Raw genomic sequence first — 27,770 nt, 5'->3', positions numbered from 1 at the left:
CCTGTAGTCCCAGCTACTTGGGAGGCTGAGGCAGGAGACTCGCTTGAGCCCAGGAGTTGGAGGTTGCTGTGAGCTATGCCATGGCACTCTACCCAGGGGGACAGCTTGAGGCTCTGTCTCAAAAAAAAGAAATGTGCATGCTCACACACCTGCCTCCTAGATACACACACTCTCTCTCCTTCCCTCCCACACACTTACACATATATGAGTGCACACATGTGGCATACACACAAGTTACCCATGTTCTCCTTTCTCTCCTTGGCAGCCCTGCTCATCTACTGGACCCTGGCCTTCATCACCAAGACCATCAAGTTTGTCAAGTTCTACGACCATGCCATTGGCTTCTCACAGCTGCGCTTCTGCCTCACAGGGCTGCTGGTGGTGCTGTACGGGATGCTGCTGCTTGTGGAGGTCAACGTCATCAGGGTGAGGGTGAGCAGGCCACTTGCAGACACACCTGGGCCAGGGTGAGGTGGGGGCGGAGCTTCTGAGCACTTCCTTGCCTGGGTGCAGGCCCCCATCTGTCTCTCAGCCACACCTGAGAAGGAGCCAGCTTGGTTCACCTGCCCCCCAAAGAGGGCATTGAGGCCAGGCTCCCAGAGAGAAAGGAGGTGACAGAATGTGACAGCTGAGTCTGAAGGCTGAGTTTACACCCATAGAGAGGGAAAAATCTTCAGAGACTGTTTTCTCCCAATTTCTTTTCTTGTGGGGGAAGGGAACTTGTGCTTTCGTGTACTCACGGTCACAGGTACACATGAACGAGTAATGTAAGTGCACACACATCTTGTGTTTTGTTATCATTTTTATTCATCCCCCTCCTCCTTCTCTCTTCCCCACCTCAGGCTCCAACCATCTCCTTCTTCTGCCCTCACCTTCCCACATAACCCAGACTAACATTATCTTTCCGTACTTTGTTTTTATTAATATAACACACATCTATCTAATATCTAACTCAGGTTTTATTTTTCTCAACACATGTAAGTATTTGTTTCATAAAAACAAAATTATATCATGCGCTACCTTTTGAATTATGCTTTTCTCACCTAACAAATATTGCTTGGGACTCCCTCCAAACCATCTGGTCTGGCTAATTCAATTGTCTTAATGGCTGCATAATATTTCATCATGTGGATAACCATAATTTATTCATCTCTTTCCCTATTAGTGGGTATTCACTTTGTTGCCAAGCTCTCGCCTTCGCAAGTAATAGTGCATCGCACATACCTATATTGTTATGGACTGCTGCTTTTATTTCTGTGGGAGAGAGTCCAAGGAGTGACATTGCTGGATCGAAGAGTCTTTGTATTTTCAATTTTGATTCATGTTGCAGATTGCCTTCCAGAGAAGCTGTAATCTCCCAGCAGCACATGGGAAAACTCTCTACCCTTCAGCCAGAATGGGGGATTGTAGCCTTTTCTAATCTGGGCTGCTCTGTTGAGTGTGAACTACTATTCTAACCTGCATTGCTCTGACTCTTCTGCTTTAGTTAGTAATCCACAGGGTATAAGCCCTTGCATTTTCTTCCTCAACTGACCCTCACAGTAACCCTGTTATACAAGTGGCACCACCTTTATAAGGACACATTTTAGATGAGGTTTGTCCAACCTTGCTTGCCAGCAAAGGAGGCAGGATATGAACCCAGATCTGCAAAATTTCAAGTTCTATGACGTCTGTATGAACATAATGGTGTCCTCAGATATGTAAAGAAGACAGTTTATGGGAAATTTCTATTCTTCCTAACTCAACTTAAATCCAACCCAATCCAGCCAGAGGAATTCAGAGTAGACCTCAGTGAATAGTTAAAAAGTCAGGAAGCCCTGACATTGGTGGCCAAGAGGTCCTTTTCCTGGGAATAATTATGGCAAGTGTTGGCTTATCTGTTAGAGGTCAAGTGTGGATGTCACAACCTCAGATCCTTGCTGGGACAAAGTAGGGAGTACTGAAAAGCTGCACTTACCCATCTCCCATGGCCTGTGTGCTTACAGAGATACATCTTCTTCAAGACGCCAAGGGAGGTGAAGCCCCCTGAAGACCTACAGGACCTGGGAGTACGCTTCCTGCAGCCCTTCGTGAACCTGCTGTCCAAGGGCACCTACTGGTGGATGAATGCCTTCATCAAGACTGCCCATAAGAAGCCCATCGACCTGCGAGCCATTGGGAAGCTGCCCATCGCTATGCGAGCTCTCACCAACTATAGGCGGCTCTGCGCAGCCTTTGACGCCCAGGTGGTCAGTGGGGGCGTGGCCACACCACCCATTCCCTGTCCTCTGGTTTAGAGCCAACAGATAGGGACCTCAGAGGGTATTAGGTCAAAATACGGGTGGGACAGGAAGGGAAACTGAGGCTCAGTGTGGAGAATAATCTTGCCCTAAGTCACATGGTAAACCACGCACAGGTCTAGGCTAGTCATAGTTAGAATGGCTCTTATAATTAGGGTTATTTGGTCCTATATCCTTGTCCAGTTAGGAAAACTGAGGCCCTGAGAAGGGAAGTGACCCCACTGGACTCTCTTGTATCCTGTCCTCTTTCTTCTGGAGGTCAATGACTGTAGGTGGGAATTTTTACTCAATTTGGAGGGCAGGGCTGTTAGTGGCCTGATCCTTATAAGAGAGCTGTATGAGTTGGGCCAGACACAGATCTCTGAAAAAGAAACTGATTTCCCTAGAAAGGCTATGACCTGCCCAGAACTGGCCCACAGCTGGCAGGTGGCAGAGCCAGTCTCCAAGTCCAACGCTCCTTCACTGTTTCTGCCCTAGCATGGGACAGACCTGGAGACAGCCCGATGGCACATGGCCACTCCCTCATCTCCATGCTCTGCTCATCCCATAGGCCCAGAGCAGCTCTGTCACCTTGAACAACCATTTGGCCTCAGTTTCCCTATCTAGGCCATATTGGTGCTGATTGGGCCCACACCATAGACTGCACTTGGTGATTCTATGATTTCTTCCTGGAGTTCGCCTCTTTGTAGAGGATGTGACCAATGAGTTTCCCTAGGCAGCAGGAGCCAGGGACATCCTGGGAGGCTGGGCCCTGCCATGAATGAGCCCTCAGCCACTCTGACCTGGCCATGGGTCTCTCTGGGCAGCGGAAGGATGCAGAGAGCACACAGGGTGCCCGGGCCATCTGGCAAGCACTGTGCCATGCCTTCGGGAGACGCCTGGTCCTCAGCAGCACTTTCCGCATCTTGGCTGACCTCCTGGGCTTTGCTGGGCCACTGTGCATCTTTGGAATTGTGGATCACCTTGGGAAGGAGAACCACGTCTTCCAGCCCAAGGTAGGCCACCCAGGAGAAGGGCGGGACACCTTCTACAGGGTGAACAGACTTTTTTTTCCTGCCACACAAGTAAAAATAAGTTATTTGGGGCCACACAGTAAATATACCAGTGACACCCTATAGGCAAAAAAAGATCTGTGCATACTTTTTGTAATATCCAACACCACAGATAAGCAAAAGAAGCCCTCACAGAAAACATGTAGCCCACGGGCCACAGGTTGAACACCTTGCAAGGTTTTCAGTTGTGTGATCAGTTGTGGGTGAGGGTGCATGAGACCTGTATGTGGGCCACAGCCACGCTGGGTGGCTCCTTACACGTGCACAGCCACCCCCTCCAGAGGATGCTCAGAGTCTGGACAACAGAAACTCACTCCAGGAGTTGAACAAGCGCCCCAAGAGTTTTCTGTACCTTGCTCTCCCCCCAACACCATCACCCCCATAATACCTTTCCTAGTAGTTAATTCACTCAGAAAATGACAGGAAGGCATTTGTCCAATGCCTAGAGTGTCTATAATTTGCTAGGTTTGTTGACTTTCAGTTCATACCAGCTCAATAGACTGAGAAAGTTTTCAGGGATCTGTTTTTTTCAGTGCCATGTATCCTGCAGGGGTGTCTTGGGGGCTGCTGTTGGGGGCAACAGAAGTGGGACGCCTCCATGAGTGGGGTTTTTTCTCCCCCCACTCCAAATTTTATTCAAAGTTTTATCAATATGTTGGATTTTACCATTAATTTTTTTAAGAAAAGGTTAAAAATACTTGAAACTTACTGGACTAGATGATATCCAGTACCCGTTCCAGAGGCAAAGATGCTACAAACTGAAATTTGTTGGGCAAAAGAGATAGAAACCCCTTTCTAAGGAGGGTATTTTCCCTGCCTGGGGCCAGAGCATCCACTTCTATTATCTGTTTCTTTGCGGCCACTGAGGTTTACACGGCCACAAAATGGAAAACTTTTCACCCTTAATAGACCCAGAGTTTTATTCTCCCAGTGAGGATTGAATTATAACATTTTAACCACAGACAGTCCAAAATTAATGCAGAAAATTAGTAGCCAGGGATCTTAATAATTTATGATACCCCTTGTGTAATGTTTATTCATCTCATAAGCTCCAAAATTGCAGATAGCAGTTAATCTTCAGAGGTTTATATCAATTTTTCTGGAGATTTAATTAGTCAGCTGAGTACTTTTGGTCAGAAATTTGAGATATGGCAAGTCTAATATCTGATTTTGTCAGCAAATGTTTATTGAGCCCTACTGTGTGCCAGGCCTGGGTTGGGCGGTGAGAATATGAAGTCAAGGGTTATGGACACGGACTATTAACTATAATAGCCACTTATAGGCCACATTATACATACCTGGCTGTGTGTGGGAGTTAGCCATGTGTTACCTCGTTTACTAACTAAAACTACAATTGGGGGTGAGTGAGTATATTTTAGTTACAGCTTTACTGTAATATAATTCACATGCCAGACAATTCATGAGATGGATATTCTTATTTCCATTTTACAGATGAGAAACTTGAAGCTCAGAAAGGTTAAATAACTTTCCCCAGGGTCGCTCAGCTAGTTAGTAACATAGGATTTGAATCCAAGACTTTCCTACTCCATTGACTGGGTATTTACAACCATAATGCTAAATAGACTATTATTACCAAACCATCATCTCCGGCTCCAACAAAGGAGAGAAAAATCTAAATATATTTTTCTACCATGTGTTACATATGAATGTTAGGAGGTATTTACAGGGAATTGTGGGAAAAGGGAGTGATCGACTTAGCCAGTGGTTACAAACAGCTTCGTAGAGGAAGGAGAATTTGAGGGTTGGAGTTTACCAAGCTGAGATGGGTCAATTTCCTTTTCAGTTGAGAATGTAAGGACTCTTTTTGCTTATTTAGACTTCAGTGGTTTTTAAGACCTCTGTATTTTACCTGGCCCCCCAAAAGAGAGAGAGAGTGGCTGCTTCTCTTGTCCACAGGACTGTCACCTTCAGTTTTAGTCTGACCACTGGTAACCCCAGAATTGTAAGATTGACAATCCTACAGCAGGATGGAGCCAGTTGTTAATATTAGGGGGAAGTGACACCGGCCAGAGCCCTTATCGGCTTGTCCACACCATCCCCTTCTTCCTGTGTTTCCCAGCACCCTGTGGGATTCTCCCAAGGAGAGGGCACTAAGGTAGGATGTGCCAAAGACACAGTGAGAGCGCTTAGAATTTTAATCCATCTGAATGTTACCCTTGCCATTTTTTTTCTTTATTTATGCACAAACCCTGGAGTTTATTGCCCTCTCATTGGAATGCTCTTGTCCCAGTTACTTATCAGCATACAAATCCCTGAGACAGATGGCCCTGCCTCAGTGGCCAGTGGCAGCGGGCCTTATCAGATTTAATATTTGTTCTCTGCAGCCCAAATACAATCAGCAAATTTCCGACATAGAAACGAGAGTTGAAAGTAAATATAGTCTCCAGTGTTCACAACAAAACACTCTCAATCATGTGATTGCCTGGGATGTGGCTTATTTCTCATTTAGGCTTCGGAGCCTAGAAAATAGGAGAAAGGGGTCATGTACTGAGGTCATGTGGGGCATCTCCCCGCCCCCCAGCAGTTTAACCCAAAGGGCTGGGTGCTATTCTAGACTTCATGAATGACAAAAAAGGAAGCTCCCTGGCTGCATGTTGTAGCATTTAGTCTGAGTGAGGAAGCCCTTCTTTCTACTCAGCCTGAATCCATCCCACTGCAGTCAGGACAGCCAGACACCCGTGGTTCATTCATCATCAGCGGCTGCCCTGTCATGTCTTCCCTTCCAGGATACACGCAGTTGGCAAGAAACACATTGTCCTTGGTATCTGCAAGGACGAACATTCCTTATATCATCTTTAGTTACTGAAAACGTCTATAGCCTGCTAGATCTTTTGCTGCCCCTTTCCCCTCTGCCACTCCCTGAGTAAGGCTGGGACCAGGCTGGGCTCTGCCCAGTGATCTACCTTCCCCAGCCTCCTCTCCGGCCCAACCCCCACTCCCAATCTGTCACCTGCCATGAATGTAGCTGATCTGGCGGCAGGGCAAAGGAATTGGATTCATAAAGAGCTCCTGGTATATGAAATCTGCCAACACTGCTCTGGGCTACCAGCTGAGCCAGAGAAAGAAAGAACAGTCTGGGTTTGATCTGAGGGCCAGAGCTTTAAGCAGCCTCTAAACCTCAGTAGGGAAATGTATGGGTTTGTGAATGTGCATGTGTTTGTTTCTAAATGAGTTCTCCCAGGAATGGCTTATAGTTCTGTGTGTGTTCTTCAGTTTGTCCCTGTGTCTCTGTGTGTGTGTCCCCATATGGGAGGTCATATTTGTGGCTGTCACTATGGGTGATTGAATGAACTTACGGGTACTACTGTTTGTGACTTGGTGATGCCAGTGTGTGGACTGGCCTCTTCACGATGATGTCCATGCAGTGCTCTGGCCTGGAATAGCTTCTTTCACTTCAGTAACTCCTCCTTATCCACCAAGTCTGCTTAAATGTCACCTCTTCCAGGAAGCCTTCCCCCAGTTGCCTCAGTTCCCCCTCCTCTGTATAACATCCTGTGTGTCTAGCATCTAAGGACCCCTTATCCCTTCCGTGACTTGGCCCCCCATCTGCCAAGACAGAAGTTGCATAATCTGGCCTCTGTGTGCTCGGCACCCAGCCCCCCAGGAGACACATGGGAAATGGTTCTGCAGTGAATAATGCACAAGTTACCGTGTCTTGAGCACACTTATACTTACTATGTTTTTTTACACGCATTATTCATGCATACACTGAACGTTCCCAGCAGATCTCTGAAGTTTGAACCCTTCATATCCTCATTTGTCAGTGAGGAAGCTGATAAGTGAGGCTCAGGGAGGTTGGGGAGCTCACCTAAGGACACAACAGCTAATATGTGATGAGTTAGGAATCAAACAAAGATATGGCTGACCTCCAAGTCCTGGCTCTTAAGCAGCATCTCAAAAGGCCATGGATAGATGGATCAGTGTGTTGGTCTATGGCTGGTCACATGACCACATGAGATCAAGGGCTGGATGAGGCCTAAATGGTGGGTCTGGAATAGTGTTTTTGACATCACTCGGGTTCATGTTCACATGTCCCTTTAACCAGCATGCAACCGTGGAACAGCCACAAAGGATATTAAAACTCCATTTCCTCATTTAAGGAATGAGCTAATAATGTCACCCTTCTCGTGCAGGCATTGTAAGGATGCAGTGATAAGTTTGCACCTGATAAGTCTGTCTGCTGCCTCTCCCTCCCCTGTAAGATCGGGTCTCCCTGGCAGTTGAATTTCAAGGTCCATTTTTCTTCTTCCAGCCTGTCTACTCTCTGTCCTCTTCTGCCTCTTCCCTTTGGTACATTGGCAAACAGAACAGAGAGTCAGGGGCTCAGGGCCTCAGTAGGACCTCCCTCTTAGAGTCTTGCGTATATCCCTCACTGGTCTCCCTGTGGCTGCTTCCTGCTCTCCCAACAGGGAGAGACCCCTGTCCCATAGAGCAAGGGAGAGGCAGCGGCAAACAGCACCAGAGAGCTCCAGGGAGCAGTGAGGACTGGTTTCAAGATCCTCAGTTAAACTGAGAGGTGAGGTCGTTTCTACCTGAGGAAGCCCTGCATCCAAGATCTAAGAGTGTCTGGCTCCAGGGAATGGCCTCCACTGAGAGCACGGCCCTGTCATCCTCATCCTGGTGGTGGTCAGGACATGCCTGCAGCATCCTTTCCATCACTTCGTCCCCATCCCTCTTTACCCCATGGCGGCTCCCTCGCCCTTCTCAATAGCATGGACAGTTCAGGGCAGTGTCTGAGAAGGGAGAGTTCTGTCTTCCTAGAGATATTGATGCCTCTCTGCTGGGGTGTGATGGACTTACCAAGATCAAAGCTATTGATGCTGAATTTGGAAACAGACCCGCTGTTGTTCCCTGGTATCTTTAGCAACAAAATCAAAATGTTTGTTTTTCCTCACTGGTTATCATCTAAGATCTTGCTGGAAGTTCAGCAAGAGAACCTTACATCTCACAGAAGGTCCTGAGAACCCAAGAAGCTGGCAGACATGGGTCTGTAATCTTTTCAGACTATTGTAAGTGACAAACTCACATCTCTTCCCCCGGGAGCCACATTTTACCCTTTCTTTTCTGCCTGAAAACTCTTACAGAGCAGGCTGTCGGGACAAGGCCTCTGCCGATTCTGTTTCTATAGCAGAGAACATACATTGTGAGACTTGGCACATCTAGTTTTGGCTGCTCTGTGATTTGCTTTATTTATTCTTATCCCATTCAGAGTGTGCTCTGGGCCTGGTGGTCACATGCTGAGAGTCATATTTATGGGATCAAGGTTAGAACTGGCTCCATTCTCTTTCCATAAGAGGGAAGATGAAGAGGGTGTGGGCAACCTTCTCTGTAGTTACGAGAATGTTTAGTTGGATTTGTTGGTCTGATTTTTCACTCATAAACAGTTGCATAAGGCTTTGCAAGTGTGGAGGCTCCTGTAATGTGCATGGCTATTATGGCATAGTGATGTCTACTAACCGTGGTCATTTTGCTGGCAATGACAACCACGTCCAAACTTCTCTTTCCAACAGACACAATTTCTCGGTGTCTACTTTGTCTCATCCCAAGAGTTCCTTGCTAATGCCTACGTCTTGGCTGTGCTTCTGTTCCTTGCCCTCCTTCTGCAAAGGACATTTCTGCAAGCATCCTACTATGTTGCCATTGAAACTGGAATTAACTTGAGAGGAGCAATACAGGTAACTGGGTGATTATTTTTTTTCACTTTGCAATAAAAAGCATTATTAAGAATAACATCCATGAGCATTGTTCATCCTCATAGACACTCAAGAATAATTCTGCTGTGAATTTATTTTTTGTTTCCCTTTAAAAGTATTTTGAAACAATAACCATTGACAAGGCAGTGTGGAATAGCAGAAAGGGTCTTGGGCTGCACTTAGGAAATGTAGTTCTAGCTCTGGGTCAGCCTTGGACTAGATGTGAGATCCAGCCCTTGGACAGACATCACCAGTCAATCATAGTACTTTCTCCTGCTGAGTACAAATGCACCCTTAGAACCCTTCTCTAGATACCATTCCAGAGTTCTGCTATCAGAAAGTCTCTGGGTGCAAAAACAGGAATGTGTTTGACATACCAGGTCTAGGTAGCCTCTGAGATCAATTTGAGCTCTTAAATCTTGTTTACTAGTGAGAGAGACTTACTTGGTCTGATAGGTCACTTGAATCTAGGCTCTTGGTCCTGCTTTTTGTGGCTTCTTTCTTGGAGTTTGTTGGAAAGATGAGCAAAGTTAGGGCATATTCAAGACACCTTTGAAGGAGGTGGTGATGAGAGTTGTCCAAATCCCAGAGTTTTCATTAGAATCTTGGTTCAGCTGTTGGAATAGAGAGACCCTGTATGAGGGTAGTTTAAATAGAAGTTTATTTGTCACATGGAATCAGGGCTGACACAGAAGTTACACAAGCATCAGAGACCTGGCTTCGTCTATAATGTTGCTCTCCCAGCCTTTTTATATGACTTTGTCTCTCTAGCCTTGGTCTCATGTCTATGGACACTGCCACTACCATGTCTACATTTAAGTCAGCAAGAAGAAAGAAAGAACAAGAGAAAAGAACACTGCTTTGTTCTGAAATCATAATGCAGACATACCCTCTCCCCTCCTGTTCATGAGAAATTGGCCAGATGGCCACACCTAGAGAGGCCGAAGAGTGTGGCCTTCATTCTCAACAGCCACGTATTCCAATGGCAGAAATTCCCTGCACAAAGGGGAGAATGGACTTGGGGAGTAACTAGCAGATCTGCCACATGCAGTGACTTTCACAAAGTTGTGGAAAAATCCCAAAGCTACCTTAGTCTGCAAAACTATTCCTTTGAATCATGGACATTGGCTGGTCATGTGGGAACCAGGATCAGAGACTTTACAGAGAAAGGACTGAGGGGAGAAGGGTATGGCTCGAGCTGGGGAGAGCGTCAGGGTCCAAACTCTGGCTGTCTCCGGATAGTCCTTGTGAATGATGTGCCCTGAAGTTTTGCAGCACACAAACTGCACAGCTGTATGTGACAAAACTGCCTGTCCCCAGTGGTTTTTCACTGGGAAAGCAAAGAAGTTCCTCAGGGATGAATGTTGTCATGGGACAATGGTGGAAATAGACTAGGAAAACCCAAGACTTTCTAAGACTCGCGGTGCCTTTGTAAGACTTTCTAAGATGACTAAGGAAGAACCAAATTCCTCCTTGCACCACTCCTTGGGGAGTGGTTTCCATTCAGTAAACCACTCCCCAAATCCCAGCCTGTGCTCTATTTTGTGGTTAGACAGTTTTGTAATTAAATCTACTTACTATGGGTATGTCATAAGTCACATACCAGCCCTGTGTTTTCCCATTACACTAAAAGGGCCAACAAATTATTTTTTAATGTGTTAGCATGTGATCATTTTTATCAAACTGTTTTACTTTTGTGCATAAATGAGGGATTGATTACTATGCCACAAATAGGAAATACTGGCATTAATTTTAGAAACAAAGGAAAAATAAAATTGTTTTTCTTTAAGGGATTTCTAGAAAATTATTTACAGCAATTTACCCTTGTAGATGACAGCCAGTTTCTTTGTGACTTTGAGAATAACCACACTTTTTGCATAAAAAGTTATTAAATAAAATTCCTGAATTATACATGTAATTTTTAAAACAACATACCAGCTATTAGTCAGCTATGTACTTCTGTATATACTGATCTTTACTAAATAATGTGTTATCTGTAGATTGCTCTGGGTCTTTACTCCTCTGAAACTAGGTGATTATCTTGTGAAGCTTGATTTCACATAACCTAGAAGGTATACAGATTTGTCCAAATATATCTTTGCTGTTATTTTAAATCATGGCGTATGGACTCACGAAAAAACATAGAATAGCTTCATGCTTTAAGAAACCCTGATCCACAAAAAAGCCTGGATTTATACAAAAGAAGAATTAAGGGCTGGGCATCCACCTTGCATCAAAATGCACAATAGAATTTCACTCAAGAGCAGGCATCCTTAGAACATTTAGGACAGAAATGCATTTTCCTAGTTCAAGTGTGCATGGCCTGAAAATTGAAATCTTTCTGGAAGGCATGATCTCTCTGCACATGAAGCATTTAGATTTATAGCTCAGAGGCAGTCATTGCCATGGCTGCTCCCTGTCTGCCCTGGGAAGGTCCTCGGTGGCTGCTCTCCCCAGGTGGTACTGAGGCTGACTGACACTTGAGGTTGTGTAGCACATCAGACCTTCTGAGGCTGAACTCTTGTTTTGTTTCAAAGCTCAATTATGACAGGAGGATGTACCTAACCCTCACCCTCCCCAGGTTGGAGATAGCCACTTTAAAACAGACAGCTGGAAAAATAAAAATAAAATAAAAAATAAAACAGACAACTGCCCCTACTTCATCATTTTTATGGTTCTGAAATGTGCTCTCCACTGGCCTCTGGTAAATCAAGAATACAATCGGCTGGACATGAAGATCTGCTTTTAAGATTTAAGAGCTAATTAAGTCTTGTCCCCAAGGGAGAGGCCTCCTTGCTGGGGAAGTAGCTTGCTGTGCTGGCATGGATTCCTCATTTGAAAGCTGCCTCCCTGACTTCCTGGGTCTGTAACAAAGCCCTTTACCTCTCTGAGCCTTCATTGCCTCATCTATAAAATCGGGACAGTGAACAACTCCCCTTACAGAGCTGCTCTAGGCTCCACCGGAGATGTCTGAGAAGCCCCTGGCACACAGCAGACGTGTAGCATCTGGGGTGGTGATTAGGATGATGATGAGGATGACAAATGTGAAACACTCTGCTTCTTATTTCTAGACCAAGATTTACAACAAAATTATGCACCTGTCCACCTCCAACCTGTCCATGGGGGAAATGACTGCCGGGCAGATCTGTAACCTGGTTGCCATCGACACCAACCAACTCATGTGGTTTTTCTTCTTGTGCCCAAACCTTTGGGCTATGCCAGTACAGGTACCAGATGTGTGCTAAGAAGGTGAGGGGACAGGGAGGGATGGCAAGAGGACACAAAACTAGCAGTTGGTGGTCCGTGTCCAGTGGCTAAGAAGGAGCTCACCATCTTCCACTCCATGTTTGCCTGTACCTTCCACCTCCTTGTGGTCTCCATGGGAGGGTGGGTAGCCCTGGGTCTCTTGTACTCTACAAAAAGTCTCCTCACCTCTCTTGATTACCAGAGGAGGCAGTATCAGTAAGACTTTAAAAATAAAGCCAACTTTATAAACTATAGAATAATCACATATGGAACACTTTTACAGGTGTTAAAATTTATGCTGAGGCAAAATACTTAACTAACATTGAAAAGTATTTGTGGCTGGGCACGGCGGCTCACACCAGTAATCTCAGCACTCTGGGAGGCCAAGGTAGGAGGATCTCTTGAGCCCAGGAGTTCAAGACCAGCTTAAGCAGCATAGCAAGATCCCATCGCTACAAAAAATTTAAAAATTAGCTTGGCATGGTGATGTGTGTTTGTACCCCCAGCTACTCAGGAGGCTTTAACAAGAAGATTACTGAGCCTAGGAGTTTGAGGTTACAATGAGGTATGATGATACCACTGCACTCTAGCCTGGGCAACAGAATGAGACCTTGTCTCAAAAATAACAAAACTTAGATAAAAGTGTTCACGATGTATTTTTAAGCAAAAAGAGTACGTTTCAAATTAGTATATGCTGTCCGCTTACTACTAAATTGAAATAAATATATGCATACATTTGCAGAGATTCACTCAGAAAAAAGAACTGGAAGGACGCATGATGGGATTACAAGTGATTTTTATTTTCTTTATGCATTTCTAAATTCTCCAAGAAGCATGGAAATAAAAAATATAGTATTGTTAAAAGCCAGATGATCTTTGGGCTTCCTCAAGAGAAGATATATTCCCCCCTAGCGGTAGTAAGAGAATCCTTGGCATGGTTTACCTGACCCCTGGCTTTGTCTACTCCGTCTCCCATCCAGACCATGGAGTCTGATGCTTGTTCTGTGCTGGGAATGAGTCATAGCACTCTGATGCTCCACCCAGAAACAAGAATCCTAGACCCATTCCCAGAGGGCCTGCAGGTTCCAGAGAGACTTCCTGGTATAGCATAAAGCGTTCGGGTCTGGGTGAGACAGGGTGATTGGTATACAGCCTCTCTGAGCCTCAGTTTTTTCATCTTTGAAATGGGGATGATGCTTGCCCTCTGGAGTGCCCAGCAGAGTGGTCACTTACTTGAGCATCAGATCCCTCTAACTTGTAGACATTTGGAGTGAGAGAGACTTCCAATCCAGAATCCGTTACTCCTTGGGCTGCAGATTTCAGAAACCTTAATCTAAGGGATTTTAATCAGTCCTCCTTGTCTGTCTTAGAATGAAAAGAAATGAAAGGAAAATAAGAGGAGGGACTCACACAGAGAGCCAGCTAGATAAGATGGGGATGTAAGGAATCTGATGTGCTTTTTTACAGACACGGCCGTACATTGCCAGCCCTCAATTACCACCTACCCACCATACCTCGACACTCCCCACCCAGCCACCAAGACCAATCAGTGACTGCAAAAGCTTCAGAAAGGCCTGAAGCACTCATCCAGTAAAATCACCAGCCAGGCTTTTTTCCTTAAGACCCTTTCTAAGCTGGGTGCAGCGGCACACCCCTATACTTCCAGCTACTTAGGAGGCCAAGATAGAAGAATCGTTTGAGCTTGGGAGTTCAAGTCCAGCCTGACCAACATACTGAGACTTTGTTTCTAAAAAATTATTTTTAATTTTTAAAAAATGTTTTTAAAACTGTAAGAAATGAATATCTCTGACCATACTGTTCTCATTGATTAAAAATTCAGGCTATGTAGGGCGCTGGCCCCATATACTGAGGGTGATAGGTTCAAGCCCAGCCCTGGCCAAAACTTCAAAAAAAAGAAAGAAAAAATAATTGGGCTATAAAGTAAAAACCCCTGCCCTGTAAGGGCTTAGAGCAGAGAGAGACAGCCTGGGGTGATGCTAACATGTACACAGCAGCTGAAAATTCATGAGACTCTGTTGTGTTGCCTTAAAAAGCCTATTTTGTGTAATTTTGTCTACCAAACCAGCTGTATTACTGTTATTACTGGTACTTATGGTGCTTGTTGCTCATGCATCATTGTTCATAATACTAACTAGGATGAAGTCATAACCCCTGCCCTGTGACTGGCCCTGTCCCAGCCCCTCTCACTTGGACAATTTAACCTTCACAGCACTTGCAGTCAGGAGGAGAGAAATCTGTATCTCTATTGATTACTTTCCTTTGCTTGTGTATCATAAAGTGTCATTTGATTTTCTGTTTTTAATTCACCAACAACCACACCATGTGCCTTACAGATCTGACCAGTGCACAAGAGCTCAACTACTGGGAATTGGTACAATCCCAGCCCCGTGGCAAAGAAACTTAACATGGTCAAGATTCTTTGGGCAGCCTGGTTGGCCACAGGCCACATGAGGATTTTTGTAATATTAAAATTAGCACAAGAGCTCCATTCCTATCTAAGCCCTGAGGGTTCTTCCAGGTTCATAATCTTTTTTTGTCAAAGGCATACACACACACACACATACATATATAGAATATGAATAATTCACCCATTTAAAGTATACAGTTCAGTGGGTTTTAGTATATTCACAGAGTTGTATAACCATCATCACAAATTTAGAAATTTTCATTACCCCCCCAAAAAAGCTCATACTCATTGGCATCCTCCTGGTCCCTCCCCCTGGCCAGACCATTAATCTACACATACTTTTGAAAATCTAATGAAAAAACAAACACTTGTTCACACATTTTGCCTACAATTTCAGTGGTTTTGTGGCCCACCATGAAGTTTATCGTGGGCACCACAATAAGGAATTTGGCCACAGTGGATACCTCTGTGTTTCCTAATCACATAGGCATCAGAGGCCCAGAGAGGGCAGCGGCCTGATCCTGAGCCACACAGCAAACCGGTAGCAGCACCTTACCCACATATCTCCTTTCTGCAGTTCCCTCCTGACAGAGTTCCCTTGAGGCTGGTTTGATTGTTTGTTTGTTTATTTCAAGATAGATCCTCATTCTGTCCCCTGGTAGAGTGCTGTAGTATCATAGTTCACAGCAACCTCAAAGTCTTAAGTGCCAGAGATCATCTTGCCTCAACCTTCCCAGTAGCTGGGACATAGGCACCTGCCACAACACTTGGCTAGTTTTTTTATTTTTAGTAGAGACAGGATCTCACTCTTGCTCAGTCTGGTCTCGAACTCCTGAGCTCAAGCAATCCTCCCACCTCAGCATCCCAGAGTGTAAGGATTAGAGGCGTGAGTCGCCATGCCCTGCCTCTTTGTTTTTAAGGAGGTTTAGCCACCTGGCATTGACCTCCAGCGATATGCCAGGCACTATTCTAGGTGCTTCTCATGGAAGTTCATTTAATCATCACAATAGTCCTGTAAAGCAGGGATTATAACCACCATTTTAGAGATGAGGAAGCTGAGACTCAGAGATTAGTAACTTGCCCAAGATTGCACAGTTAAGTGCTGATGCTGCTGTCAAACTCAGGGCCACAGACTCCAGGGACTGTGTTCTGCTGACTGCACTAGACTGCTTTCTTAACCTGTGAGTAGGAGACAAAATGGCCCCTTCTTCCTCACATTTGCTTTGCATGCCCAGAATCCCTGATTTCTGGTGTTCTTCCCCATGAGGATCATTCAACCTCTGCAGAAGAGTGGCATGGACCAAGGTGTCTGGGGAGCACAAGGAAGGGAACCTGACAGGGAGCCTGGGAACATCAGTAGCTGCATCCCCAGCTCCAACTCCAGCTACTGCCAGTCCCTTGGCAGTGATGTGCCTGTAGGTGCTGCCCCACAAGGTGCCCTGTTAATGATGCTGTAGCATCTTGTGCTATCTTAGTGTTTGGCATAGTGCAAGCTGGCTGCAAAAAGCCCTGATTGCCTCCATTGCAGTGCAGCTACTGCTGGGATAGTTGTCCAGGAGGGAGGTGGGAGCAGGCAGGCAGGGGTAGACGGGCTCTGCATCTCCTAGAGTGCTCCTGTGCCTGGCCATTAAACACTGAGAGGCAGGTGGGGAGGGACCACGTCCCAGCCTCTAAGATACCTGCTAATTCCAGAGGCTTTCTGTGATTAGCAGAAGTTATGGAGCTTCCCACCTACTCCTGCCCTTGAGGTAGTGCAGGGAGCTTAATGCCACTCTGAGGTAGGGCTTAGAGACTGTAGGCCCAGGCCAGGCAGCCTTTTTTCTCCCTCTTTTTCAACTAAGGAAGCCAGCACTTCTGTTGAGAATCCACCCTGTATTGAGAGGGGCTGCCTTTGAAGGCAACCTGAGAAACTGTCAGTGTGATGCCTTGGGGACTGGCAAGAGCAATTTACACTTCTCATAAATATTCAGAAGTAGACAGTCATTTACATAAAGCTGGAAACAAAAAGAATTCTCATGGAATACCTGCTAGATTCATTAAAACATGAAAGACCCAGGAACACAGAATACGAAGCAAGCCCTCAGACCCTGGGGCTGGTTTCCTCTAGCATAGAGGCAGCAGTTGCACCCTTTGTTTGTGCAAGGCTTTTTTCCAGTGAGAGTAGAATGTCACCCGTGATGGACAGCAAACAGAACAAAAGATGCTGTCACACTCATCATGTAGTCTCAGCTCTGAGAATATCTGGAAGGTAGACTTGGAGAAAGTTAAAGCTTCAGCCTGCCTTGCAGATGAACGCAATTAGTTACCAGCCCAGAAACTCCCCGCTGTGTGAGAGCCCTTCATGTAACCCATCCTTCTGAAACTGCTCTGTCACAATTCCTTCCCTGCACCCTCTCCCTAAAACAATTTAGCAACCTATGCACCAAGGCATGTCCCACTCTAGGGGAAGGAGGGATTTTTGCCAACACCTCTGAGCGGGCAGCTGCAAGGTCAAAGGGAACTTATCCCCACAACCCCTCCTCAGATCATCGTAGGTGTGATTCTCCTCTACTACATCCTCGGAGTCAGTGCCTTAATTGGAGCAGCTGTCATCATTCTACTGGCTCCTGTCCAGTACTTTGTGGCCACCAAGCTCTCCCAGGCCCAGAGGAGCACGCTGGTGAGTGTCCAGAGGTGTGCACGGCTCCCTTTCTCACTTTTCCCTGTGTCTGCCTGCCCCTCTCCCCTCACACCAGCGGGTCTCTTCCCTCTCACCACACTGCCACTGACCTTGAGTAGAGCACCTGACCTGCGCAGGCCTCAGCTTCTTTGTCTGGGAAGCAAGTGAACGGCAAGGCTGGGGAGCCTCCCTGTGAGGACGTGAGCTAGGTGGGGTGATGAGGGTCTTGACGTGGGCAGAGGAGTCTCCTCTCTGACTCAGTGACCCCCACAGGAGTACTCCAACGAGAGGCTGAAGCAGACCAACGAGATGCTGCGCGGCATCAAGCTGCTCAAGCTGTACGCCTGGGAGAACATCTTCCGCACGCGGGTGGAGGAGACCCGCAGGAAGGAGATGACCAGCCTCAGGGCCTTTGCCATCTACACCTCCATCTCCAGTGAGTCCACCCCAAGCAGCTAGCCCTGGAGCGCTGCCTGCATGCAAGGAGAGGGACGGGGGTGACAGACACAGGGAGGCTTTGGGATTATCCAACCCAAGAGGCCTCAAACTGGCTTTGAGAGCGGAGCCCTGGGAGTTTCTCATTTGTTTATCCAGCAAACATGTGCAGAGAGGGTGCTATGTGCTGGGCACTGTGCTGGCCCTCACCTGGCCCTCAGTATACAGTGGTGAGAAAGACAGATGAGGTCTTATTCCTCATGGAGCTGCTATGGCATTAACAGGCAGCAGTAAGCATATAAATGACAACAGTTTCACGTTCTCCTAAGTGTAAGGAGTTTTCAGTAAATCAGACCCAACCACCACTGCCCTGGGGAAGCAATGAGGAAGCTTCCATCCACCTGGGGTCACACACGAGAAAACAGCAAGTTATCCTTAAAGATCAGGAGTCCAAACTTAAGGTACTCACAGATGTAGGGACTAATTTATACTAAGCAAGTGGTTTGGGAATCCCAAAGGAGAAGGAAAGGCCCAAACTGGTAAAATTCCTGGGTTCCCAGCAGACACACGAATTTAAACCACTTTGCAAAGAATATGGAACTCCTATGGCAAATGCTCCTGCTGAACCATAAACTAATAAGAAATAAAAATCGGCAAGAGGAAAATGAACCACCAGAATGAAAGTCAGCAGATGCAAAAAAAAATATGAGAATTAGTCTCAATACCTAGAGATGATAGAATAATCTAAAAGAGATAATAAAATAAGTATATTTTAAATACACCTTTTGGGGGCAAGACACGATTGTAAGAGGGACTTTGCCTGACAAATGCAATCAGTGTAACCTGGTTTCTTGTGCCCTCAATGAATCCCCAACAATAATAAATAAATAAATAAATAAATAATACCTTCTCAAAACAAGGTTTAAAAAAAAAGTATATTTTAAACAATTGAAGAGCTAGAAGAAGGTGAAAACCCACAAGGCAACACAAGACAGTATCAAGGGAAAGGATCCAAAAGAATTTCTAGAAGTTAACATTTTAGTTATTGAAATTAATTCAGAGAGCAATAGTTACCTAGACAGAGTAAGGGCTTATGGTAGTCAGGTCATCCCTGGGGCCCTGGCCCCAATTATGTCACAGTTGGTCTTGTCGATCCGGGGATCCACCCCATGGTGGGTACTTCCCAAGTACATGACTGGAATGGGGGTATTGAGCGGTTTGCAGACCCTACCCTAGGCCTCTGACCTGTCCAGTTTAAGAGCCATCATGATAAGTAGGGCCAAATAGAAGCCTTCAGAGAGAAAAAACAAAAAAGAAACCAAAACCATTTCAATATACAGGTTCTATGAATTAGCATACCTAGAGAGAATACGTGAATTAAAAGATAGATACCTGGGAATTACACAGAATGTGGCAAGGATAACAAATGAAAAATGTCTTCCAAGAGAACCATTTTACAGATGGGAAATTGAGGCCCAGCGGGGAGTGCGTTCCTGAGATTAGTAGCCCTCCAAAGTCTTTTAACTCCTGGTCTATGCTACATAGGGTGAAGAAGACTTAGGGCACACAGGGCACTACTGTAAGATTATTTTCTCTTAGAAGAGAAACAACCTAGAATGGATTCTGACAGGAATCGAAAATGGGGGAGGAAATTCGAGGAGGCTGCTGACCACCTCCCCATTCAAATTTGTTCTTTTGATGTCCCCAGAAGAGACACACTGCTGGGAGTGGAAGGTGGGAGACAATAATGAAGGGTGTGCTGGGAATATCTCCCAGTTAGGAGGTACAGCAAGCCTGTGGAGACTGAGGGTCATCTCTGTGTCCGGGCACTCATGCTGCGTAGAGAGGGTCTGACGGGGCCAGATGGACACCCTACTGGATAAGGGTTCTCACAGGGTGGGGCCGGAACTGAGCACCCTAGGTGTCCAGCCTCCTTATGTCCAGCCAGACCACTGTGCCCCATGCCTCAGCATGTCCCTGCTCCAGTCTGGTGGCTAAGCCATCCACTCTACATGGCGTGAGCCATGGTATCCTTACGCAGGAAGCCCTGCTAAAATCGGATTTTCTAATACGGAGCTGTGAGCATGTCGGGCAGCCATTGCTTGCTGGATTCCTCCCCAAGACCCTTGGAGTTCCCAGTCTCTCTCCTTGATCCTCATCCCTCATGCAGGCTAAGCACTCTGTGAACAAGGGAATTGGGAAGGAATATTTGGGAGCTTGGAAAAGCCAGTGTCCCTATCTCAGGCCCACGTTAGCCTTCTTCTCTCTGTCAGCTCTGCCTGCCTGCCCCTGGGGACCGGTTATGTGAACAGTAGCCCCACACTTGTGGACAGCCCCAGGGTCACAGTTTCCAGCAGTGGGAACAGCTGCTGCGGTAGGGGATGGGGTCTCTGAATGGCCAGGGAACTTCCTTTCCCAGCAATGATATATCAGGGTGAGTAGAGCAGGTTTGCCACTGCTGAGATGGAGAGAGGAAAAAGAAGCAGCAAGGACAGTGGGTCCCCAAGATTCCTGGCTCAGCAGGCAGCAGAGTGGGGGCAGCCTTAGGCCATGTAACTGGGGGCAGGTGGCAGCTACTCTGACTGCTCCTAGGAGATGGAGACTCGTTTCCAGCATTTGAAACTGCAGCCTGGGATACATTTCCTTATTTAAACAACGTAAGATGCCTAAGTGTCCAGAATGAGCTCTTTGTCCCATGGAGCCCTCAGAAGACAACCTATCTCATTTGATGGACCTGGGGCCAGGAGGATCTTGGTACATGTTGTCAAGAGCTGAGATGACTCTGGAAAGAGTTAGGGGCTTTAGAGCCAACCAGGAGCCTGCCCAGAGTCCTTCACCTGTCCCTGTGACCTAAACAGGTAAACAGAGGAGGCTGGTCCCTAGAAGAGGGGAGAGGGGAAGGCAAAGAGCCTCAGGGAGCTCTGAAAGCCAAGTGCTGTTTGCCCAGTGTGTTTGCCCTTCCCAGGATGTGTTAGTCAGCAGTGGGAGGGGGAGAGAGACGGTGGCAGGAGCGGGCACCTCCTGGCTGCAGGCATATGATTTGAGTGCATTTTCATTTACCTCCTCCTGGACTTCCTGTGTTCTGTTACCAGGGATCAAGACACAGGTCATTAGGCATGAGGTAATGGGGCATCTCTTGTTCTCACCCCTGGCGCCAGGCATGGGGTCTGGGCGCCACAGAGGAGCTGCAGAGTCACGTTTCCCAATGGGGCCCATCTTGGTGATGCCTGCTGAGCTCTGATCTGGCCATCAGCTCACCAGGCCAGCAGACTGCCAGGCAGGCAAGATTATCCCTGACATGCTATCTGATGGTCTTGCCATGAGTGTCCCTGAGGCCTCCTATCTATGGAGCCCTGAGCTGGTGCAGGGCAGTGCAAGGGGCTGAAATAGAAACAGGCACAGTGTTCCCAACATTAAAATCCTCTTGAAGAAAAATAGAGATGTAAGTTGCTCAGTGGGTGCTGAGTAAGCCCACCCCGCCCTGTGCTCAGCACCAGAAAGGAGGCAAGGGACAAGATGTGCTCACTGTTCTCAAAGAGTCTGTGCTCTGCTGAGAAGTCAGGGCTGATGTACACAGAGCAGTGCAGCAGTAAGTGCAAAACCATGAGTCCAGCTGTGTGCTGGCTGCCTGGCAAGCCTGACTGCACTCAGCCCTCATACAGCCCTCCAACACAGTGGAGTGTTTTGTTCTGTTGTTCCATTTTACAGCAGAGAAGACTGAGGCTCAGTGAAGTAAAATGACTCAGTAAGTTCCTCAGTCAGTAAGTAGCAGAGGACAGAGAAGGAGCCCCATGTGGGCTGGGAGTTCTCACAGAGATCCATGCAGGGCTGACCTGGTTAGAGGGTAGGATTTCTGTGACTAGAAGACAAGTGGAAGGAAGCTGGAGGCAAATGCCCTGTAGAAGGCAGCTCACTCCTTCTTTCCTTACAGAGCAGCACTACTCTGGGTGCCTCTTCCATATCTGAGGACAAGCTTTGCAGAGGTGACAAAGGGGTCCTAGGTCCTCCTGGTCAAACAACCTATCTGCTTCCAGTTCATTCTTTGTGCAGCACTCATTCCAGAGCCCTCTGTCAGAGCCAGGTTCTATAGAAGGCCTGAACATTGAAGAGGAGGCAGGCATGGCCTTGGCCCTCCCAATCTTGTGGGAGACTGAACAAGTCCATAAACAGTGGCTGTGCAGGTGGTCAGAGCCACATGGTCAGTTCCAAATATCCTTCTTCCTCTTTTGTGTTACTTACCTGGCCATGGATCTTTTTTCTTTCTTTCTTTCTTTTTCTTTTTTTTTTAGAGACAGCATCTCATTTTGTCACCCTCAGTAGAGTGCTGTGGCATCACAGCTCACAGCAATCTCCAGCTCTTGGACTTAGGCGATTCTCTTGCCTCAGCCTCCCAGGTAGCTGGGACCACAGGTACCCACCACAATGCCCGGCTATTTTTTGTTGCAGTTTGGCCAGGGCCGGGTTTGAACCTGCCACCCTCAGTATATGGAGCTGGCGCCCTAGTCACTGAGCCACAGGTGCCACCTGATCTTTTGTTTCTTTATTCACTTCTTTAACAAATATTTACTGAGCACCTTCTTTGTACCAGGCGCTGTGCTGGGCATGTGGGTGCAGTGAGAGAACACAGAGCAGTCCCAGCCCACAGGTTGCATATGATCTACTAGCAAAGCCAGACAGGCAACAGTGTCATGAATGACAGGAACAGAGAGGGGTATTCTGGATGCCCCTAAGCATTAAGAGTTGTACCCAACCTAGTCTCAGTCTTGTCAGAGGTAAAGCCTGTTGCAAATTCTGAAGGATGACCATGAGTTAGCCCGATGAGGAGAAGGGTGTCCCAGGCACAAAGACCTGGAAGCGAAGAGGACAGTGATGCTCAAGACTTGAACGTAACTTGATGAGGAGAGGATAACAAGGCCAGCACCCCCAGGACTTTGTGTGCCGTGTTCAGGCCCCTGGGTTTTCCCCTGAGGCAGGGAGAGCCATGGAAAAAGTTAAAGTAAAATATGAGTTTGCATCGCTTTCACTATTCTATACTCAGAGCTCTTCCCGTAGGGTTAGAACCAGAGTCAGGTGGTGTCTCCTTGGGTGAGTGTGACTAGCCTCATGCTATATCCTGAAAAACAAACAAACCCAACTCAGCTATTGATGGAGGAGGTCATAGGGTGGACAGGATAGTGCTGGTGAGACACAGGTGCCTGGACAGGGCACACAACCCAGGACCTGGCTTTTCTTTGCCAGTCTTGCTCCCCTCTGTCCTTAGTGGAGGCCCTAACTCAAAACAGCCAGCATAAGGAGACAAGGTGACCTTGAGACCTGGTGGTCCCCCCCTTCCTGCTCCAGCTTCTCTGGAATTCTTCAATATCTGCCCTTCCTTCCACTAGTTGGTGCAGCCACAGTGGGTTGTGTGTGCATATCCTGGCCTGGTTTGGGGGGGAGGGTGGCTGAGGGAGAGCCTATTCTCATCAGTTAAGGAGGCCAAAATTAGTCTGACTGCAGGGCCTCCTTCGCACTTCCTCAGCAGCAGCACCAGACACACTGATAACGTGATTTCCTTCTCCCTCTGTTGACTCTGCTGACCATTGGACTGAATGGGGGAATAGCCCCGTGCACTTCAAAATACATTTCCCCTCCTGCAGGTGCACCTTGCAGTTAGGCCCAGGCAGTGCGTCAGCACAACCCCACCCCCGGCCCTCTGTAGGCCCCAAAATTGAAATTAACCAGAGGCACAAATGGCTGGCTGTGCCTCCCTGGCTTCTGAGATATTTGTCAAGACTTTGGAAATGAAAAGCTCCTGGTATTCTAATGCCGGGCTGGCGCCCACAAGGCCAGGCAGCATTCCTTGGGCAAAGCCAGGCAGTGTGGGTGATCTGAGCCCTGCTTGGTTTGTTGATTTGTTGCTTTGTTTTGTTCTGTTTTGTTTGAGGCAGGCAGGAGGAAGAGATGAAAAGCTGACACAATGGAACCCAGCACAATACCTAGAACAGGGAGACCCTCAAAAAATTTTTTTTGAATGAATAACTCTTAAAGGACATTTTTGGAGGGGATTAAAAAAAATGCCCGTGTCTCCTCAGTATTACAGAAGGGCTTTCGCTTTTGATGGCAGCCTTTCAGGCCTGCCTACACACAACTCAACTTTTCCATAACAGCGTCACACTTACACAAGAGATTTGGAATCTTCCATCCCACTTACCATTATTTAATATGTTTCTTGCTCCCTAACATTTGAGATTTAAGTACTGCCATGTTCTTCGTTTTTTGGTTTTTCCAAATCAAATCAAGGCAAGTCACGTGCTCACGTTGGAGCAAAATCCATTCTTGGCCATATTTCTCACCCACTCCCCACCTGAAATGTTACAGAGCTTTCTGTGACTCAGGAGAGTGGGGGGAAGGCCTCAGGTCTTCAACCACAATAGCTGAGGGTTCCACTCCCTGCTCCTCTGCCCCCAGCCCCAGTTAGGAAACAGGGCCTCTTGCCATTCTCAGAGAGATGCTTGCCCCTGTAGCACCCCCAGACCTCCGACTCTCCGCCCTGATGTCCCAGGCCCAGCCATATCCACTCCAGAATCTAGAGAGGCCTTTAAAACACAAGCCACTGATGACCCTGCTCCCCAACCCCCATCCCAAAGGGGACCCAGAACTCCCTGCACAGAGGCAGGGTGAAGGAAATTTTAAAAATCACATTTTCATTCTTTAGCGTCTCCATACAGCAGCCAGGCAGGACAAAAATTAATTATCTCAGAAGCATGCCCCGTGTTGCTGCATCAGCTCTGGAATATTCATTTTGTAATTTATTTATACCTTGTCTCATTTCTCAAAGGAGTTTAGGCAGCTACAAGAATAAAGACAACAAAATAGAAAAAATAAATATAAATTAAAAAAAAATTTTTTTTTGACCAGGGAAAACAATGCTAAAATGTCAATTATCACTTATTTTCCGACTACAAAAATCTCCCAGAGAATTGATGCACCGTCATTTACTAAACCCCTCCAGTTGGATGTTTCCAATTTGTTTCAATTGGGGTGATTTGTTGCTGCGGTTGTGGTTTGGTTTTGCTGTGACAGACAGTGCTGTAGCCAACACCATCTTGCCGATGGCTTTGTGCTTCTCTAGAATGATTATTCAGGATAAATTCCCAGGAGGCGGATTATAGGATCAGAAAGTCTGAACTTCTGTGCGGCTGTAGCCATAAAGCACTAGACTGCTTTCCAAGAGAGTACCAATTTGCAGCCTGTTCTATAGCTGGGAGTTGAGCCCTAGCATAGGAGAGAGGCATCTTGGCCTGGAGCAGGGGATGGAGGGTGGGTGCACAGGTGACTCATGTAGCATGATCCCCTCCTCACAGGAGATTTGTGGGATGGGCCAGAAAGGAGCAAAAGAGGCCCGTGCCCTGGGGGAGCTCCCTGGAGTAACTGGTCCTGGCAGGGATGGGCAAAGCTACCTTGTATTTAGAACTGCATGGGTGGTGATGGCCACCGAGACCTGATGGGCTTCCAGTGATAGCCACCTATGTCCTGGGTCCCTTATGTGGGAAAGTCAATAATGCAGGAGGGCTGTGGCTTTGTGGTGGGTACCTGGAGACCGTCCAGCCTTCATCAGGAAGAGCAATTAAAGCACAGCCGTGTGTGATATTGATAAAAAGCCTTATGGACCGAGAGATTAGCAGTGCTGAAAGGGCTCCAGCCTATATCCTCCATGAGCCTGGGAGCTCTCCAGTGGCAGGGGCCTTGTCTCCCCTATCCGATTAGGAATTCCACAAGGATGGGGAGCTTCCTGGGGACATAGTGCCTGTTTCCATCCTAGCAGCCCCCTAAGGGCAGAGGCCATGTCCTTCTACCCTGTTGGGGTTCCCTTAGCTGGGAACCATACCTCTACCAGGTACTTTGTATGTACTAGCTGGTGCGGGAGTCTTAGGAATACATGGGCAGTCAGCTTCTTTGATCTGTGTTTATCATCTGAATGTCTTCAGAGTGTCAAAAGACTTCACCATGCATTAGTCAGGGTCTGTGTGCACAGGCTGAGCCCTTGACCTCTGGCTCCTGACTCCTGGTTCTTCTGCTTTAATTCAGCTAATTAAAGAAGTCTACAGAAGCAGACTTCTTTCTGAACTGGCCTGGAGAGGATCTTTGAAAGAAGGAGGATGAGATGGGAAGGTGGCAGCTAGGATAGTTCTATCTTACTCCAGGGAGCTTCTTTCTCACTTTCTCTGGATGTTCAGGCCTTGGGTTAGGGCTCTCCCACCTAGGAACAGAGCAGAGGTGGCTTGTGTAGCAGGACCAAGCTAGAAGCCCATGAGGTGTGACATTCAGGTGGCCCTCAGGACTCACAGACCCTGTTACTTACATCATCCTCTCTAACCTTGGGAAGAGCTGGGGGTGCATGAACAAGTAAGTGCAAGTTTACAAAAATCAGATGAGAAAACGGAGGCACAGGGAAGGTAAATGACATGCCAGTCCTAGGTGACAGGGACTCCATCCTTCTTTGACTTCAATTCCAGCTAGCTCTCTTTGCTCTCTGGAGTCTGCATCAAGGATCTGAGCACCACACTTTTAACAGATTAAGGAGAGAACCAGCTGCCCCAACTAGGCATGGACTCTAAGGGACATCCTGCTTTAAGCTGTCTTTAGTTACTAATACCTCAGATAGATGAGTTTCAAATCTCTCCCAAGACCCATGGGGGACAGACGGGTCCTCCCCTACCCCCTGGTCTGCCTCCACCTAAGCTTCATAGAGAGCCTGGCTTGGAGCTAAGGGGCCAAAGGGAGAGGAAGGAGTAGCAGCTTGGTACCCCTAGAAACTCATGTTACTAACCTCACGGTCGGCCACAAATAGCCGACTCTCCAATCCTTTCCCTACTCTTTTCCCATAGGGCTAACTTCACTCTGTCCACATGGAGTGACTTAAAGGCTTAAATCCTGGAGATGGAGTCCTGTGGGAAATAGGGGATGGAGCTGAAAGTGCCGCCCGCAGAGCTAGAGTTCTGCCCCCACCCAGCTTAGCTCCACCCTGTAGGCTGCCCCTGCCCCGCCTCCACCCCAGGCTGCCCTGCTTCGGGCATCTTTGGGCATCTTTGTGTGTAGCTGTCTCTTCTTCCCTCTAAATTCACCCTTCTGCTTCCTCTGCAGTTTTCATGAACACGGCCATCCCCATTGCAGCTGTCCTTATAGTAAGTGAATCCTTTCTCCAACTTCTGGGAATAGGTAGAGGGGAAAGACATCTGTGTTGAAAAGTCACCCAGGTTTGGCCTTTCTGTCCAAAGACCTCAGTAGACAGGCTTGGCACCAGGGCCGAAAACATGGTGATGGATGGAAAGTTTCTACAGGGCACGGGTCCCTCCCCTACCCCCTGGTCTGCCTCCAGGCCTGCAAGACCCCATACTTAGTGTTTAAAAAAATAGGAAATTTTTTTAATCATTAAAGTGAAACATGTTTGTTGTAGAAATAATGGGAAATTCAGAAAGGAAAGCACGAGGAGGATTAAAATCACCCACAGTCCCACTGGTAGCATTTTCAATGTGTTTCTTTCCAGTCTTTTTTTAAGGCATATGATATGTCTTTTCTACAAAAATAGGACTGTGCTGCACATGGAGTTTCGTAACCTGCTTTTTTAAATTTAAGAATCCGCCACACACAATTCTCCGCGTCACTAAATATCACCACAGTGGTTTTCTAAGGTGATTTAAACAAAAGCTGGGGGTCGGGGGCAGGCAGTGAGTGCCTGCAGACAGGCTGGGGCCCCAAGCTGGCAGCCCCCCTGGCTGGGTCTCCACCCAGGCTTCTGTGATGGCTTCAGTTCTTTAAAAAGTTCTTTTTCTTTCCCCTGGGGCCAGCGTCCCTGAGCTGTGTTGAGTTCTGAGTTTGCAGCCTGTCAGGCACACTGGGAATTCACTTTGGATGTGATTTAGTGGACGGCTTCCTGCCCTGGAGCTCTATGGGGAGCTTGGGTAGCAGAGGCCAGCC

The 27,770-nt window shown here is 47.1% G+C and overlaps 1 protein-coding gene across 5 annotated transcripts in view; it reads left to right on the top strand.

The window, feature by feature from the left end:
• Positions 1-27,770, top strand: part of ABCC8 (ATP binding cassette subfamily C member 8) — a 74,711-nt gene that overhangs the window by 12,313 nt on the left and 34,628 nt on the right. For 3 of the 5 annotated variants that reach the window (XM_003781147.2, XM_012803796.1, XM_023518132.1), the window contains exons 4-11: positions 266-432; positions 1,986-2,228; positions 3,086-3,274; positions 8,863-9,027; positions 12,117-12,272; positions 17,244-17,378; positions 17,652-17,814; positions 26,937-26,977. In XM_003781147.2, the coding sequence (XP_003781195.1) occupies positions 266-432; positions 1,986-2,228; positions 3,086-3,274; positions 8,863-9,027; positions 12,117-12,272; positions 17,244-17,378; positions 17,652-17,814; positions 26,937-26,977 (1,259 nt within the window). The remainder of the gene's footprint in view (positions 1-265; positions 433-1,985; positions 2,229-3,085; positions 3,275-8,862; positions 9,028-12,116; positions 12,273-17,243; positions 17,379-17,651; positions 17,815-26,936; positions 26,978-27,770) is intronic. The other 2 variants (XM_023518250.1, XM_023518228.1) reach the window with 1 other exon arrangement.

Source organism: Otolemur garnettii, unplaced genomic scaffold (assembly GCF_000181295.1).
Source record: "Otolemur garnettii isolate 467f Iridium unplaced genomic scaffold, OtoGar3 scaffold00001, whole genome shotgun sequence".
Lineage (NCBI taxonomy): Eukaryota > Metazoa > Chordata > Mammalia > Primates > Galagidae > Otolemur > Otolemur garnettii.
Note: the sequence above shows the minus strand (reverse complement) of the source record. Positions and strands in the feature narration are given on the sequence as shown.